The 14,577-nt window shown below is 45.7% G+C and overlaps 3 protein-coding genes and 1 long non-coding RNA gene across 8 annotated transcripts; 2 read left to right on the forward strand and 2 right to left on the reverse strand.

Moving 5' to 3' along the window:
• Positions 1 to 240: 240 nt before the first annotated feature.
• Positions 241 to 3,099, reverse strand: LOC135595041 (uncharacterized). The gene is made up of 3 exons (XR_010480267.1): positions 2,255 to 3,099; positions 2,135 to 2,167; positions 241 to 2,059 (listed from the first exon to the last, which is right to left on the reverse strand). It is a non-coding gene; the product is annotated as an uncharacterized LOC135595041 (long non-coding RNA).
• A 1,787-nt stretch (positions 3,100 to 4,886) lies between these two features.
• Positions 4,887 to 8,176, forward strand: LOC103969820 (LEAF RUST 10 DISEASE-RESISTANCE LOCUS RECEPTOR-LIKE PROTEIN KINASE-like 1.2). Of its 4 annotated transcripts, none has more exons than XM_065087485.1 (5): positions 5,415 to 5,687; positions 6,171 to 6,321; positions 6,666 to 6,695; positions 6,768 to 7,037; positions 7,130 to 8,176. In XM_065087485.1, exons 1-5 carry the CDS (start codon positions 5,550 to 5,552, stop codon positions 8,044 to 8,046), a joined length of 1,506 nt encoding a protein of 501 aa, XP_064943557.1. In that variant the 5' UTR covers positions 5,415 to 5,549; the 3' UTR covers positions 8,047 to 8,176. The 4 variants fall into 4 exon arrangements, with proteins under 4 accessions (XP_064943555.1, XP_064943556.1, XP_064943557.1 ...); XM_065087486.1 differs by having other exon boundaries at positions 6,771 to 7,037; XM_065087483.1 differs by lacking the exon at positions 6,171 to 6,321 and having other exon boundaries at positions 4,887 to 5,687.
• Positions 8,177 to 8,432: 256 nt separating this feature from the next.
• Positions 8,433 to 9,207, forward strand: LOC103968709 (probable calcium-binding protein CML18). Its single transcript, XM_009382011.3, has one exon. It carries the CDS (start codon positions 8,456 to 8,458, stop codon positions 9,071 to 9,073), a length of 618 nt encoding a protein of 205 aa, XP_009380286.3. The 5' UTR covers positions 8,433 to 8,455; the 3' UTR covers positions 9,074 to 9,207.
• A 1,081-nt stretch (positions 9,208 to 10,288) lies between these two features.
• Positions 10,289 to 14,349, reverse strand: LOC135584387 (delta(7)-sterol-C5(6)-desaturase-like). 2 transcript variants are annotated; one of them, XM_065087487.1, is made up of 3 exons: positions 13,961 to 14,349; positions 11,402 to 11,707; positions 10,289 to 10,765 (listed from the first exon to the last, which is right to left on the reverse strand). In XM_065087487.1, exons 1-3 carry the CDS (start codon positions 14,190 to 14,192, stop codon positions 10,473 to 10,475), a joined length of 831 nt encoding a protein of 276 aa, XP_064943559.1. In that variant the 5' UTR covers positions 14,193 to 14,349; the 3' UTR covers positions 10,289 to 10,472. The 2 variants fall into 2 exon arrangements, with proteins under 2 accessions (XP_064943559.1, XP_064943560.1); XM_065087488.1 differs by having other exon boundaries at positions 12,077 to 14,099.
• Positions 14,350 to 14,577: the final 228 nt, after the last annotated feature.

The following is a 14,577-nucleotide window of genomic DNA, read 5'->3' on the forward strand; positions in this document are numbered from 1 at the left end:
TATTCCGAATCCAATTAGAATTTCTTTCCGACCCCAAATCGGAATCTCCCCGTTCGAGATCTTCGGAATGTAGTGATTGATTCTGTCGATCCAAGAGACCACCCATTCGTTCCTCTTCCCGTGTCTCTGCTAGTGGGAAACGCTGCGGTGCCCCCAAGAGGAGATGGAGGGAAAACCACCACCGCCATGGCTTCTGCCGCGATTGACGATAGCACTCAACACAAGCCGTGCAAGTTGATGTCCTGTTACGCTACTAAATGCTTTCCCATGGCAGACAATTAGCAGAGGTGTTTTTGCTGGACTCTAAAACAATAAGCATGATAATGCACGCAAGAGCCAACCAAAGATTTGCTTAATCTCATCATCAAGAAGAAGAGTTGCACAGTTGATCAAGGAGTGCAAAGATATGGCTTCGGTGGCATTTCAATGTCACCGACGCTTCCTTCCAACATCTCATGGAAGGCCGATTCGGCGGCGCGGTTTGTATGCACCACAACCCAACCAACATCATCTTCCTCGGGATCTCCTCCGTTTCCGCCGTCACATCACCAGCTCGCAGGTCATCTTCACCTCCATCCAGATACTGGTAAATCGAGTGGGGGAAGCATGCGTCGCTCGGCCTATCATCTGCACGTGCTTTTATGTTCTTTCTTCTTCCCACCATTTCCAACACCATCGTTCCGTAGCTGTAGACATCAGATTTGGTCGAAACCACTCCAAAGCTCCTGGAGAACACTTCCGGCGCCATTTACCCTATCGTTCCTCTTGCCTCCGCCATGGAGAGTATGCTTTCCTTCCTAGGGCACAGTTTCGCCAACCCGAAGTCTGCTATCTTGGGGCAGAAATCCTCATCGAGGAGGATGTTGTGAGGCTTGATGTCGAAGTGCACGATGCGGGTGTTGCAGCCTTGATGCAGATACTCGAGCCCTCGGGCGATGCCGATTGTTATCTGGTACAGTTTGTCCCAAGGAAGCGATGTCTCGGGCGGATCGGAGTAGATGTACCTCTCCAGGGAGCCATTGGGCATGTACTCGTAGACCAGCCTCTTCTCTGACCTTATTGGCAGAATCCCAGAAGAGTGACGACGTTGACGTGGGCGGTCCTGCCGATGCTGGCGACTTCGTTGATGAACTCCTCCTCGTCTTCCTTGGATCTGCTCAAGATCTTGACAGCAACCAGACGACCGTCTTGAAGTTGACCTTTGAACACGCTTCCGAATCCACCTTGATAAGGGTAATAATGGTGATATGATACGCCACGACGTCAGCCACGTCCGGATGACACTCTGCCCCAAAGAGGACAATAATGTCGACGCGATATGCGCTGACGTTATCCGCTCCCAGACGACGACTTCAACGTTGTCTGACCCAACATACTTGGCTAAGGCAGGGGAGAACCGAGGCTCGCCCATGCCCTGCGACCGTTCGGTTCCCCACGCAATGCCAGCGGCAATGTCAGACGCCATCAGAGGTACGATCCTGCTCCTGCGGGCAAGCACATCAGGTAACACTAAACTCACCTATAAATACCCCCGAGTTATAAACGAATAGAAGAAGAGCATTTCTTCATACAAAATCCCCTCCGCATCCACTAACTTGATCGTCGGAGGGGTCGGGCCGAGCTTCCGACTCGACCTGTATGTAGGTGCAAGAACGGGGTCGCCTCTTCCTGACGCTGCGGCAAAGCTTTCCTCCCGACGCGACGTCCGATCGCGTCCCAACCGGACCACCGTAATCGGCCACCGGGAGATCTCGAGAGACGCCGTGCAAAATCCCCGTCATTCGGATCCCCAACCGAGCAGCGTCGGCCCCGAGGCCACGGCATAAAGTTATTTACACCAACACACCTTGCCCGACCTTCTCACCAAAGGATTTGGTTATCTTCTTTAGATATCGATACTTGTATCTCTGGGGGACCAGGGATTCGTACTTCTCCAAGAAATCATGTCCGTGTCCCTCGCGTGTGTTTCTTGATCTGAGCCAGGGGTTGGGCCTTTTCCGCACGTAGATGAATATTGCAGCGAAGGCCAGCAGGAGACCCACGACTCCTGCCATCGAACCTGGAACGTGGAGGAGAGCAAACGATGCATGAATGCATGGCGAAAGAAGGATGAAAACCCATGAGAGTTTCTTACCTAATGCAATACTCTTTGCGAAATGGCCCTTTCCTGCAGCACAGAGACCGTCGGAAACAAGAATTAGTCCATGCTACAGTTACAACACAGCCATAACTAAGGTGATCGGATTGAACTCACTGCAATTCCTGGGACTGTGCCGTCCGTCCGGGAAGATACACACGAATGACGCCGATGCATCGTCATGACTGCACCGTCCGTTGCTAACTGTGCATTCCCAGTAAGCATCGGCTGCTCCCCACTCCACCAGAAATCTATTCTTGAAGAGACGCTCGATGTCTTCTGTGCTACTCCTTTCTCCTCCTCCGTCTCGCAACAAAACCGGTGCCCTTGACGTGTTGCATCGGTTCGGTGGTGACGGCGGTGACGTCGAGTTGTCACCATAGCACAGTCTATTCTTGTGGTATAAATGGGCGGCGGCGCCCAGCAATTGTAGAAGAAGCGGAGCTCTGTGTTCACCGCGCTAACTCTGAAGAAACCGGGGAGGTCCACCCGTATGTCGTAATTGGGAATAGCGCAGCCTTCATCGTTGAAATTTTTGTTCCTAACCCAAAAGGATTTGTTCCCGTAGAAGATGTCGTGACGGTAGTAGGAACTGTTGTAAGAACTCACCAGAATGGGAAGACCATCCTCGCAGGAGAGCTCAAACGAAGAAAGTCCACCACAGGGAGGTTGCCGTGGGTCACGGAGCCAAAAGGGATGGCTAATGTTTGTGACGCGGCCACAGCTCATGGCTTCACACCCTGCCGTGGCTGGTTTTATCAGGTACAGAAGTAGACCAACAAGCTTTATCATCACTCCCAGGAGCATGATTTAGTTTTGTGAGGAGACAGAGAAGAAGAGAATGAGGGATGGGATGCTAATGATCAAAGGCTTGCCGGTAGCCGACTTTGACCTCGACTCGAGTCTTTTGGAGAAGACTCGTATGTGGAGACTGCAAAAGCCTTGGCGTGTGGATTGATCGGAAACCGTGTTTTGAGTTGGGACAGAGGAAAAGTGGTGTAAGGATGACCATCAGACCAAATCAACGCAGAAACAAGAAAAGGATGGAGGCTTAAGGCAGCACGGAGTCGAAGTCTCGGAGCTCAAGTCGCATCAGATCGTTTTCCATGGACACATAAAAGTATGAATGCTGTGTCAGCAGTGTCTTTTCTGTTCACCCGATGATTCAGAGACATCTCGGAGAAACTAGAATTTGATCCTCAAGCATCGAGTTTTGTCCTCAAACGTAAAAGATTCTCGTAGCACAAGATTTTTGACCTTGCATTTAGGAAACCTCGAAGATCTAATGAATACAATTATTCGAACGCGAGATTCTTGGCCACTGTTCTTGCTCGATTCCAATGCAAACTGGGACCTCCGCAACTCTCGCCGGACGACCATTAATTCCTGGAGCGGATGGATCTACGTGCAGCGTTCCAGCACCAGGAAGGTGCGTGTGGAAGAGGAGATATAGTGGTCCTTCTTTCATTCTTCTTTTTTCTGCTTTTGCTGCTTTCATTTCATTCTAGGGGCGGAAAGGCGTCTCCTCTCCTGCTGATGCGATGCTGCTTTGCTACAAAGCCACGCCTGTTCTTCTCCTTCGCACAGAACCACCGAAGCCCTCATCGATCATCGTCATGGTGTGCGCCACTAACGAGGTTGACATCCACCATGTGTATCACAAGTTCTACTCGTTCGATACGTTAAGTCTCGATGAATTGCACGTCTGCTTGGCTTCATATCATTAAATCGAATCATGTGGCGCCAATCACGCGAGAGAGAGACTCTGCTGCAAAGACACGAGGCGAGTTTGCGTCTGCAATTGCTGTGCGGAGGCAATTGTACCAAGTCGATCGAAGTCAACTGGACACGGTCAAATCTGATCTCTCACATCCTCCGGCATATGAAAGGTTAATATTCATTTGAACTTCTTTCATTTTAGTCATTGACCTCATAAATTTTTATAATTTACTCATATATAAAATAATTTTATATATTTTTAAAATATAATATATAAGTTCTTATTGAGTTAATAAATATTAAAATATACTTAAATGATATATTGATTCATAATAAATTATTAATATAATAATATATATAATTTAAGTTTCTTTTAAAAAATTGAAACCTTCGACGAGATGATGCATTATCGTGGAAATGATCAACGACAACAACACCGAGCTACTACTACCTAAAGTGTCAAAAGCTCATAAATTTATTGTTAGTATAAGAGAGGGTGCATGTGTATAATATTAATGGTTGCTTTCGGACTACATCTTATTTTATCATTAATGGAGTAAATTTAAAATATATATTATTATATTAAATAATTTATTTTAAAAACAGTATATCATATAAGTAAATTTTAATGTCTATTAATTTAGACTTAATGAAATGAGCTTTGTTATATTTTTAAAAATATAAAAATTAATTTAGATATAAGTAACCATAAAAGTTTAAATAGAATATTGTCAAAATCACGGACTCGACTTAAATAGAAATATGAAAAGCTTGCTTTGCACTTGCCCTTCATAATTGTTGGTGCTTATTCAGCATAGTAGAAGCATCTTCCGTGGAACACGAAATCTGCTTTGATCCTAATGTCGCCTTTTCCAAGTTCACACAGCCTTTTCTACTTGTCTAACACCGTCGTCACAACTTCCCGCCAAGCCACCGAGCCTTTTATGTGTCCATAGAGCAAAAGACTTAGTCATCGACGTTGACCGACCAAGTGTTGGCATCCTTTAACATCCCCTTCCAGCATTCTTTTCCTCCTCCTCTTGCTCCTTTCTGTCATCTCTGTCTCCCTGCCGAATTATGCTTGGCTCACTGATGCTAAAGCTCGGTGGCCTCTCTCCCGTCCTCCTGCTCTTGGTGAGCTGCATCGCATACCCGCTAAAACCAGCCATGGCAGGGTGTGAGGCCAAGAGCTGTGGCCGCGTCACAAACATTAGCCATCCCTTCTGGCTCCGTGACCCACGGCAACCTCCCTGTGGTGGACTTTCTTCGTTTGAGCTCTCCTGCGAGGATGGTCTTCCCATTCTGGTAAGTTCTTACAACAGTTCCTACTACCTTCAGGACATCTTCTACGGGAACAAATCCTTTTGGGTTAGGAACAAAAATTTCAACGATGAAGGCTGCGCTATTCCCAATTACGACATACGGGTGGACCTCCCCGGTTTCTTCAGAGTTAGCGCGGTGAACACAGAGCTCCGCTTCTTCTACAATTGCTGGGCGCCGCCGACCATTTATACCACAAGAATAGACTGTGCTCCTAACGCCACCTTTGCGCTTGTCGGTGGACGTTATGGTGACAACTCGACGTCACCGCCGTCACCACCGAACCGATGCAACACGTCGAGGGCACCGGTTTTGTTGCGAGACGGAGGAAGAGAAAGGAGTAGCACAGAAGACATCAAGCGTCTCTTGAAGAATGGATTTCTGGTGGAGTGGGGAGAAATCGATGCTTGCTGGGAATGCAGTCTTAGCAACGGACGGTGCAGTCATGACGATGCATCGGCGTCATTCGTGTGTATCTGCCCGGACGGACGGCACAGTCCCAGGAATTGCAGTGAGTTAAACCATAACACTTGGACTTTAGTCCATTCTTCTATACTGGATGTTCTTTTACTGGCTTCAAGAACAGATCGATGACATAGTAGCTAGCATCTGAGTAATCTCTTTCATCTCTTCAAACAAAACGAAAGAGCTGGTGATGTTGCTTTCAAACTTGATGCAAATTTCCTCTCTGTTGACGATGATTTAGTTTGAGTTGGAATCGAGACAATTAGGGGAGACTTTCCAGTGATCACTGTCGCTTAAGATCGTGTCACATATGGTCGTAGTATAATATTATTTACATTCAACAATGTTGAATCAATCCTTTAATCTTGCTGACCAAAGTCAATATACTCCTGAGTGGGAGTAATATCTCTAAATAAAATATTCACTAGATATATTCAAAATTTGTTTGTTCGATGCAATCACTCTCTGCAATGCTTAGACGCCTCCTTTCTTTGTTCACATGATATCTATCCTCTCCTTGTTTTTCAAGTCTTCTCATGGACACCAATCTCAAGCTTTCATCAAGGGGTTCAAATTTACAAGTCAAAGGGCCAGGAAAACAAGGAAGAAGATGGACCAGCTTGATTCCCCAAAATGTGTCCAACGAAATTTGGAGGACAACCCTTCCGATCCTTTCACAGGTAGGTTTTTAGTCAATCTGTCCAATACAACCATTGGTCAGTCGTATAAGGGATACGTAACCGACCGGCCACCAAAAGAAAGGTCAAAAGGACTATTGGGTCAAATGATTGCATAGAGAATCAAGCTAGGCATCAGTCTGCTGTAGTGCAGAGTTGATGATACTGTTTCACATGCCAGATCTATCTTCTTGCTTGCGCTGCGGCAACTCGGTTGGGATCAAAAGCCACCGTTCCATCTTGATGCAGTATCTGTCATGATTTCTCTTATGATCGTCTTTGCCAGCATTGCAATCATGATTTAAGCTCTGCGCTGACTTCTTTTTGTGATGGTTATTGTGTGGCAGGATCTAAGAGCAACAGGCGGACTGTGACTGGTAAGAAACTTACATTTCTGAGCCGGTTGATCTCCTTACCGGTCTCACATCCTTTGCCATCAATATCACCAGCAGGAGCAGCTTGCGTGGGCGTGGCAGGCTTGGTCGTGGTAAGCCTCCTCGGACTTCTCTTCTTCCGTCGCGAGATGTGGAAACGGCTGATCTCTTCAGTTCCGCTACATCGGACCGCCTCTTCTGGGTCAACTTCCGAGCAAGATCCAGAGTTCGGCGGTGAACGATACGTCACCCAGGTCTTCAAGTACGAGGAGCTGCAGAAGGCCACGGGTGGCTTCAGTTCCTCCAATCAACTTGGCGATGGTGGCTTCGGCACCGTTTACAAAGGCACATGCAAACCTCACCGGATTAATGTATCCTCACATTTTTCCCCCATCCAATGGTCTGTCTGCTCATTTGTCGACGCTTCCACGGTGCAGGAAATCTTCGTGATGGTCGCACGGTGGCCATCAAGCGACTGTACGAGCACAACTGCAGGCGAGTGGAGCAGTTCATGACGGAGGTCCGCATACTCTCCTCCCTCCGACACCCAAACCTCGTTACCTTGTACGGCTGCACCTCCCGTCGCAGCCGAGAGCTCCTCCTCGTGTACGAGTACGTGCCCAACGGCACTGTTGCAGACCACCTCCACGGTCCCCGTGCAGGCGAGGCAGGCCTCCCGTGGGCCACGAGGATGAGCATCGCGATCGAGACGGCTGATGCGCTCAGCTATCTCCACGCCGTCACGCCCCAAATCATACACCGGGATGTCAAGACCAACAACATCTTGCTCGACAACAGCTTCCACGTCAAAGTCGCCGACTTCGGACTCTCCCGGCTCTTCCCCGTCAACGCCACCCACGTATCTACCGCGCCACAGGGCACGCCCGGCTACGTCGACCCCGAGTACCATCGGTGCTACCAGCTCACCGACAAGAGCGACGTCTACAGCTTCGGGGTGGTGTTGGTGGAGATCATAGCGTCGAAGCCGGCCGTCGACATCAGCAGGCGGCGGCACGAGATCAATCTCGCTGACATGGCCATCGCCAAGATCCAAAACGACGAGCTGGATCAGCTGGTAGATCCGAATCTGTGGTGTCAGTCGAACTGCGAGATGATAAGACAGGTGGCCGAGGTAGCGTTCAGCTGCTTGCAAGCGGACGGCGACATGCGGCCTACCATGAAAGAGGTTGTGGAGGCACTGCGAGGGATAGAGGACGCTAAGGGCGTGGAAGCTGATGCCATGGTGGAGGAAGACGACTACTTGCTGAAGGAACGGCCGGCATATCCAATAATAATTCTCAGTCAAAGTAGGTCAACTACATCATTATCCAATAATAATTCTCAGTCAAAGTAGGCTCGAGAATCATCTTATCAAGTAAAGATCCGTCCGTGGCCTGTGCTAAACGTACTCCTCCTCGGCTGTACCTGCAAGCAGGAAAAGACATTAATATCCTACATATCATAATAATCGTGCCTTGATTCCATGTGGATTTACGGTTACCGTTGAGCTCTACCTATGATGCGGACGAGTGTGCTACGTCAATGATGCTACTCGCATCGTGTCCTGGTCAAGTTTTGCAAAGTCAATCGCTATGCTACGTGTCAGATAACTAGAGAGCCAGGTGGATGGTAAAAATATTAGGGCCACCAATTGGGTGCACGGAACTGCATCCTTCGTCCCCAAAAAAACGCGTAAACCCATCGCCCCCATTAAGGTTTACGCGTAATCCATCCAATGCCCTATCAAAAACGGCTCTTGTTGTATGACGTATCCTATTCCTTTCTCCACACAAGAGGAAGAGACCATGTCGAGCGCCGAAAGCTCGTCGCCGCCTTCGCCCTCGCCCTCGCTCTCGCCCTCGCCCTCGCCTTCGGCCTCCACCGGTCTTCACCGCATGGACGACCTGCGGAAGGTCTTCGCGCGCTACGATGCCGACGGCGACGGCAGGATCTCCGCCTCCGAGCTCGCCGACGTCCTCCGCTCCTTCGGGTCCGACGCGTCCCCCGCGGAGGTCCGCGGCATGATCGCCGAGATGGACGCCGACGGCGACGGCTTCGTCGACCTCCAGGAGTTCGCCGACTTCCACCGCCGCCGCCGCCGCGACGACGGCGCCGAGGAGCGGGAGTTGCGGGAGGCGTTCGACGTGTACGATCTCGACCGCAACGGGCTGATCTCCGCGGAGGAGCTCCACCGCGTGCTGAGGCTCCTCGGGGAGAAGTGCTCCGTCAAGGACTGTTCCCGGATGATTCGGTCCTTCGACGACGACGGCGACGGCAGCGTCAACTTCGAGGAGTTCAAGAAGATGATGACCAACGGCGGTGTTGGCGGGCGCAAGTCCTCCACGTCCGGTCGCGGCGGCCCATCAAGTTCCGCCGCCTGATCCGAGATACAGGGCTGCTGGGATTAACGAAATCTGACGGAGTAGGTTAGGGTTTAGTAGTATCTCATCCTATGTGTTGGATCGAAGTTGCGTTTCTTCGCAAGAATTGTTTCTAAATATCTGATTCGGTTTCACTGTTGATTTGCCTGTGGGAATAATTAGCGTTGGCACAATAGATTGCGCGACGGATGAAGAAATTGAGGTGGGAGATTTCAAACTGCCTAACAAATTGAGGTAGAAATGTTATGAAGAAATTAATTAATTACTTAATTAATAGAAAGAAAAAAAAGGATACGATTCGCCAATCAAATAAGTTGTGACTATATTCTTTGTTTTTTTTCTGCAGATAAAAAGGCTCATCCCACAACGATACTTAATCGTTTATGATCACCCAGTCCAACTTGCATAAAAAATCTACGTAAATTTTTTATTTGCATATAAATTTAATGGAAATCAAAGCACATAATTTGCTTTTGTTCGCGGCTTAGATGTTTCTAGGAACACATCCTCGGCAGACAAGTCATAGATGATGGATTGTGGTGAAAGACTAATAAATTGGGTTTACCGAGAATACACAGAATCTTTCTTATTGTGGAAGCACGGAGTCAGCGGCGACTTTTTCATCCAAAGGTGCGCCTTATATTAAGACCGTACGTAAGGTTTAAGCAAAATGAAACGCGTAGGAAAGCGACCGAACCGGTTTTCATGGGCAGGCGGACCCACCACGACGTCTTTTGTTTAGTGCATATTTGGTTGGGCTCAGTAGTGGACAAAAATAATGGGCCAATTGGGTGTGCATGACCCGTTAACGAACGGGTCACAATCCCTGGGCCCAGAGCCGACCCAACCCGCAAGTCCGGTTCGTACGGATCGGCCAAAAATTGGACCAATATCTTCTACACAGCTGATGGAAGATATCAAGAAAAGAAATAAAGACACAAAAGGGCTGCACCAATGTCTATTTGGCTAAACATGTTGCAGATGGTAGTGATAAGAAGAAAGAAGGAAGATTCTACGATTTTGCACCGACATTAATATGACTAAACACAAAGCAGATAGAAATTAGTGCACATTATCGTGTTGGCCACATAGCCTCTGACCCTCAGTCTTCACTATTGTTAATGAAGTTTTTGTTCGAGTCAACAATTCGACAAAGATCTCCAAGTAGCAACTTAGGGAGGCAACTCAATTATCATACACTAGACCATTTAAAGATGGCATCAACAATGCTAAATTAAACTTCAGAAACAGGACCAACTTAGTTAGGGAGGCAACTCGATTAATCATACACAAGACCATTTAAAGATGGCATCAACAATGCTAAATTAAAATTCAGAAACAGGACACATGGGGACTTCGGCGGCTCACTCACCTGGAAGAATCAATCATTGGATCTGCATCAATCTGCCTTTTTGAATTCCTCCTCAGGATCTCGAAGAGTTCCAAATATCTGATCCATCCATACCGTGTAGTGACCGTAGTTGTGCCGGTATGTGGTATGATGGATTGTATGGTAGCCTGCACCCATAACTGGCCAAATCTTACCATGGATGCAGTCGTGGATGTTTGCCGTCCAGACAGCCTCACAGAACAGGAGAAGTACGTGAGTCCTGAAATGGCTTGGGACAAGAAAGAGAGCTATCACATGTGGCACAGCCTGCAATATCCCATCCAATGGATGGAATGCCAATCCTGAAAGAGGCAACATCAGTTGCTACCGATTTCATGTTAGATTAATGAGAAATGTTGTGATATTTGCAAGCGAGAAGACCTTGAATGCCAGTATACAGTCACTGTCAAATGAAGGAAAGGTTACACATGAGCAAAATTTAGAAAATCCAAGACTACTCACAGGTCCGTACTATTAACAAGCAACCATGTAATTAATTTAATTCTGTAGCATTAGGTCATGGTTTCTTGTAAATGTTTCCAGATCTGTCAACCACTACTAGCTCTAGAAGATATGTATACATGCGTTATTCGCATTATAAAGTGATTCACATGGATGCTTACCCTTTTTGTCATACACTTAAACCTGCATTTAGAATAAGTTTGTTAGTACATGTACGAGAAAGAGAATGAGTCATAATTTCGTTTTAACAAAAGTTAAGTCATCTAACATTCAATTTCCTAGAAAAATCATATCAATTTGAAACCTCAGGTTCCCAAATATGAAGAATAAAATTTCAGATACTGACAAGTTCATAGTTTTCCTCTCTAAATCTTGTAACTTTAAATATAAGTTTTGGCAGAACTCCTAAACAATGTGTGAAATATTGAAAGCAGAATCACATGTTAACACAAGCAATGCAATGTATGGAGACTTACCAGCAAAAGGAGAGAGTGTATTCTGCTTATTGTAGATGTGATGTGTTGCATGAAGATACTTGTATAGTGGCTTTATGTCATGCAACTCTCTGTGCATCCAGTATATACCAAACTCAACAATCAATAAATATATTGTTTGGTAAACAATGTAAGCTGGCCAACCAACTTCTCCTACACTAGAAAAGCATCTGGTCCATCCATTTTCAACCATGTATTCTGAAAGTGTTGGGAGCATACAGTACCAGGGCATAGCCTTCATTGCAACAATTATCTGCAGAAGCATTGCTTTGTTTGAAGGTATAGAATCTGCAGTAGCGAAGAAAATTAGAAGAGGATTAGAAAATAGCATACTAGCAGAGGAGACTGACCTTAAAACTCTCCCGGTAGGCAAAGGCATCAGTTAGTGTATTGATTATGTGACATGGCAGAGAAAATTTTGATAATCTCAATACATTAGATCCTAGCAACATAAAATCTAAGAAGGTGCTGGATGTGTATAAAAGAAAAATCCCTTCCAGACCTCATTCAAAAGGATTAAAAAAAATATTTGACTATTTGTACAAAAAGGTAAGAGAAATTGCAGCAATGATGTGCTTTTGTAAGTCGCTTCAAGCTAGTGGTAACATTTTCAACATCAAACCACTATGTATGGACAAAGAATTGCAAATTACTCACTCTCTCGTGGCCATTGCTTTTCAAATTAAGCTTCCTAGATGACAAAATGTCCATCTTTGAAAGGAAAGTTCCTTAAAGAAATATCTTCATTGTCATCCAACCAAATAAAAGATGGGGCTATCTTCAGATCAATGGTGAAAATTTCTCGGCCACATATGTCGTCATATCCATCAATTCCTTCTTTTTTTCAAAACAAACAACAAAAAGCTCACATTTCATTTCAAACAACGGAAATGAAATACCAAACGAGAGAAAATGATGGAAAAAATAAAAATAAAGAAGACAAGAAAAGGATGTACTTCATCCCCAATCAACATACACATATTCAACAATATGGAAGACAAATCAAACAGCCTTTCCACCACAGCAGTGCAAGTCTGAGAGTGGTTCTCGATAGCACACATATTCTTTTCCATCACTGCTAAAATCATAACATTTTTAAAGTCCCCACTAGAAGATGATATTCACGAGAAGGATTAAGCAATAGATGACCATGTCCCTAGTCAAACAAGCATAACTAAAATATCATTAAATGCAGGTCCCATTTTTTGAGACTCAGATGCTTTTACATCCAGAAAATCATTGATAGTTTTATTCTTAATCTGTTCATTAATCATATAACTTCAAAATCGAGCTTCTCCGATGAATATCTGATGCAAAGACCAAAAGTTAATCTCTATTTGGCTTGCTCTCAGTAACCTTAGCTCTAAGTTTGGTTTTTGTTAAGAAAACATTGAGACAAAATTTCAAAATTTTAACCTACAATAAAGGAAAAGCATAACAACAGGGAACGAGGCAAGTTTAAAGTAATAATTTGCAACTGAATTCAATCTTATAACCTATGCATTTAAGTGAGCAAGTGTACCCTCATTTGGCAACTTTGATCAATATATACCATCCATTAGATATTAAATCCTAGCAGAAAGTATTTTCACCTCATTTCAAGTACGAACTGAATCTATCAGTATCATATAACTTGACTGAAAAAATGTAGCAAATTTAGCAAAACCATTCCTGCAGGTAACACAAATTTCTCAGTCTTATTTAAGCTAATAATATCTAAGAATGGTCAGGCTTAGTGTTCTTTCCAGCAACCTAGGGTTCATAAAAATCAAGAGATGATTCTTTTAAACTTTTATGCCTGATGTCTCTTCTCAAAGACAATAATTCTTGAAACTAGACTAACTGAAACCACATTAGTTTCCACTAGAACAGAACTCTCAGAAGCACATTATATATGCAGATGGTTTCTTAGAACCAACCAATTCAACATAAATGGCAAGGAATATTTGTGCAAACGTGCCCAGGCAGAATGCTCTGATGGTTTCAACCTATCGCCAATTTGTCATAAAATAGCACCCAGTCCAAGATGAGGACAATCTGTGTGGAAAAAGAAAGCAGCACAAGATGCTAACCCAAAGAACCCAAAACCCATCCAAGAAAAACCACATTTCATCATCAAGGTCAAGAAAGAACAACATTTGAGGCACTTAAGTAACCAGAAAACATGAGATAATTAAAGAAACCCAATATCTATATTTATTTTTTCCCTCGCAATGAGAAGGGGAAAAGAAAAGAACAAAATCACAAACCAAGAAATCGCCCACTTAGACCGCAGAAATCAACAAAGGAGGTCATGGAAATAGAAAGAAAGAGCATGATGATGAAACATCGTCAAGGAGAAAAAATAACAAACATTGAGTGCCCGAGGAAAAAAGCACAAGGAGAGAAAGATGATCCCAACAGGGAACCGACTTTTGTCCTTCCCAGCAAGAGTCCAGAAACAATAAGAAGAATAAGATCACAAAAACAACGACTGAGATGAACTTGACCCAAACGAGTTGATAGAAAAAGGGGACGGAGAGAGAGAGATGCGAGGGAGACCTTTGGGGATGTAAACATTGCGCTTCAAGTAGTAAATGTGGAAGCACCAGAGAAAGCCGGAGACCAAGTAAAGGGCGGTGCCGCCGATGTAGTTGCGCAGCCACGACTGTAGCGGCCGCGGGAGGCGCTTCCAGGAACCGCCCGGCACGAGCGCGTCCAGCACGATCCCGTTGTACCAGTCCGTCTCCTCCACGAATTGGTGGAGGCACTCCGCGGCGATCGTCGTCCCCATCCTCGCCACCGGTGCAGGATCCCTAATCAGGAGGGAGCGATGAACCAGAGAGCTCGGCGAGGAATAGATTTACAGCAACGATGCAAACACCTCCGACCACCACCACAACCTCCACTCCAAATTTATAAGGGGCGATCGCCGTCCGGATCCCTTCACCGTCATAACCACATACCGACTTGTGGTCTTCCCTTCCAAGGAACTATTTGATCGGACCACGTGATCGCAACACATCATGCTTTAGAATGAAACCGAGCCTTGATCGATGGGATGGTGGCACCGCGCCGACCAGTGCGCGTTCATAGAGCGGTGACGGAACTCCAAACACGCTGAGAATATTTGTTATTCCTACGCCGGTTAATATGACTCAATGGCATCTGTGTGCAAA

Source organism: Musa acuminata, chromosome BXJ1-10 (assembly GCF_036884655.1).
Source record: "Musa acuminata AAA Group cultivar baxijiao chromosome BXJ1-10, Cavendish_Baxijiao_AAA, whole genome shotgun sequence".
Lineage (NCBI taxonomy): Eukaryota > Viridiplantae > Streptophyta > Magnoliopsida > Zingiberales > Musaceae > Musa > Musa acuminata.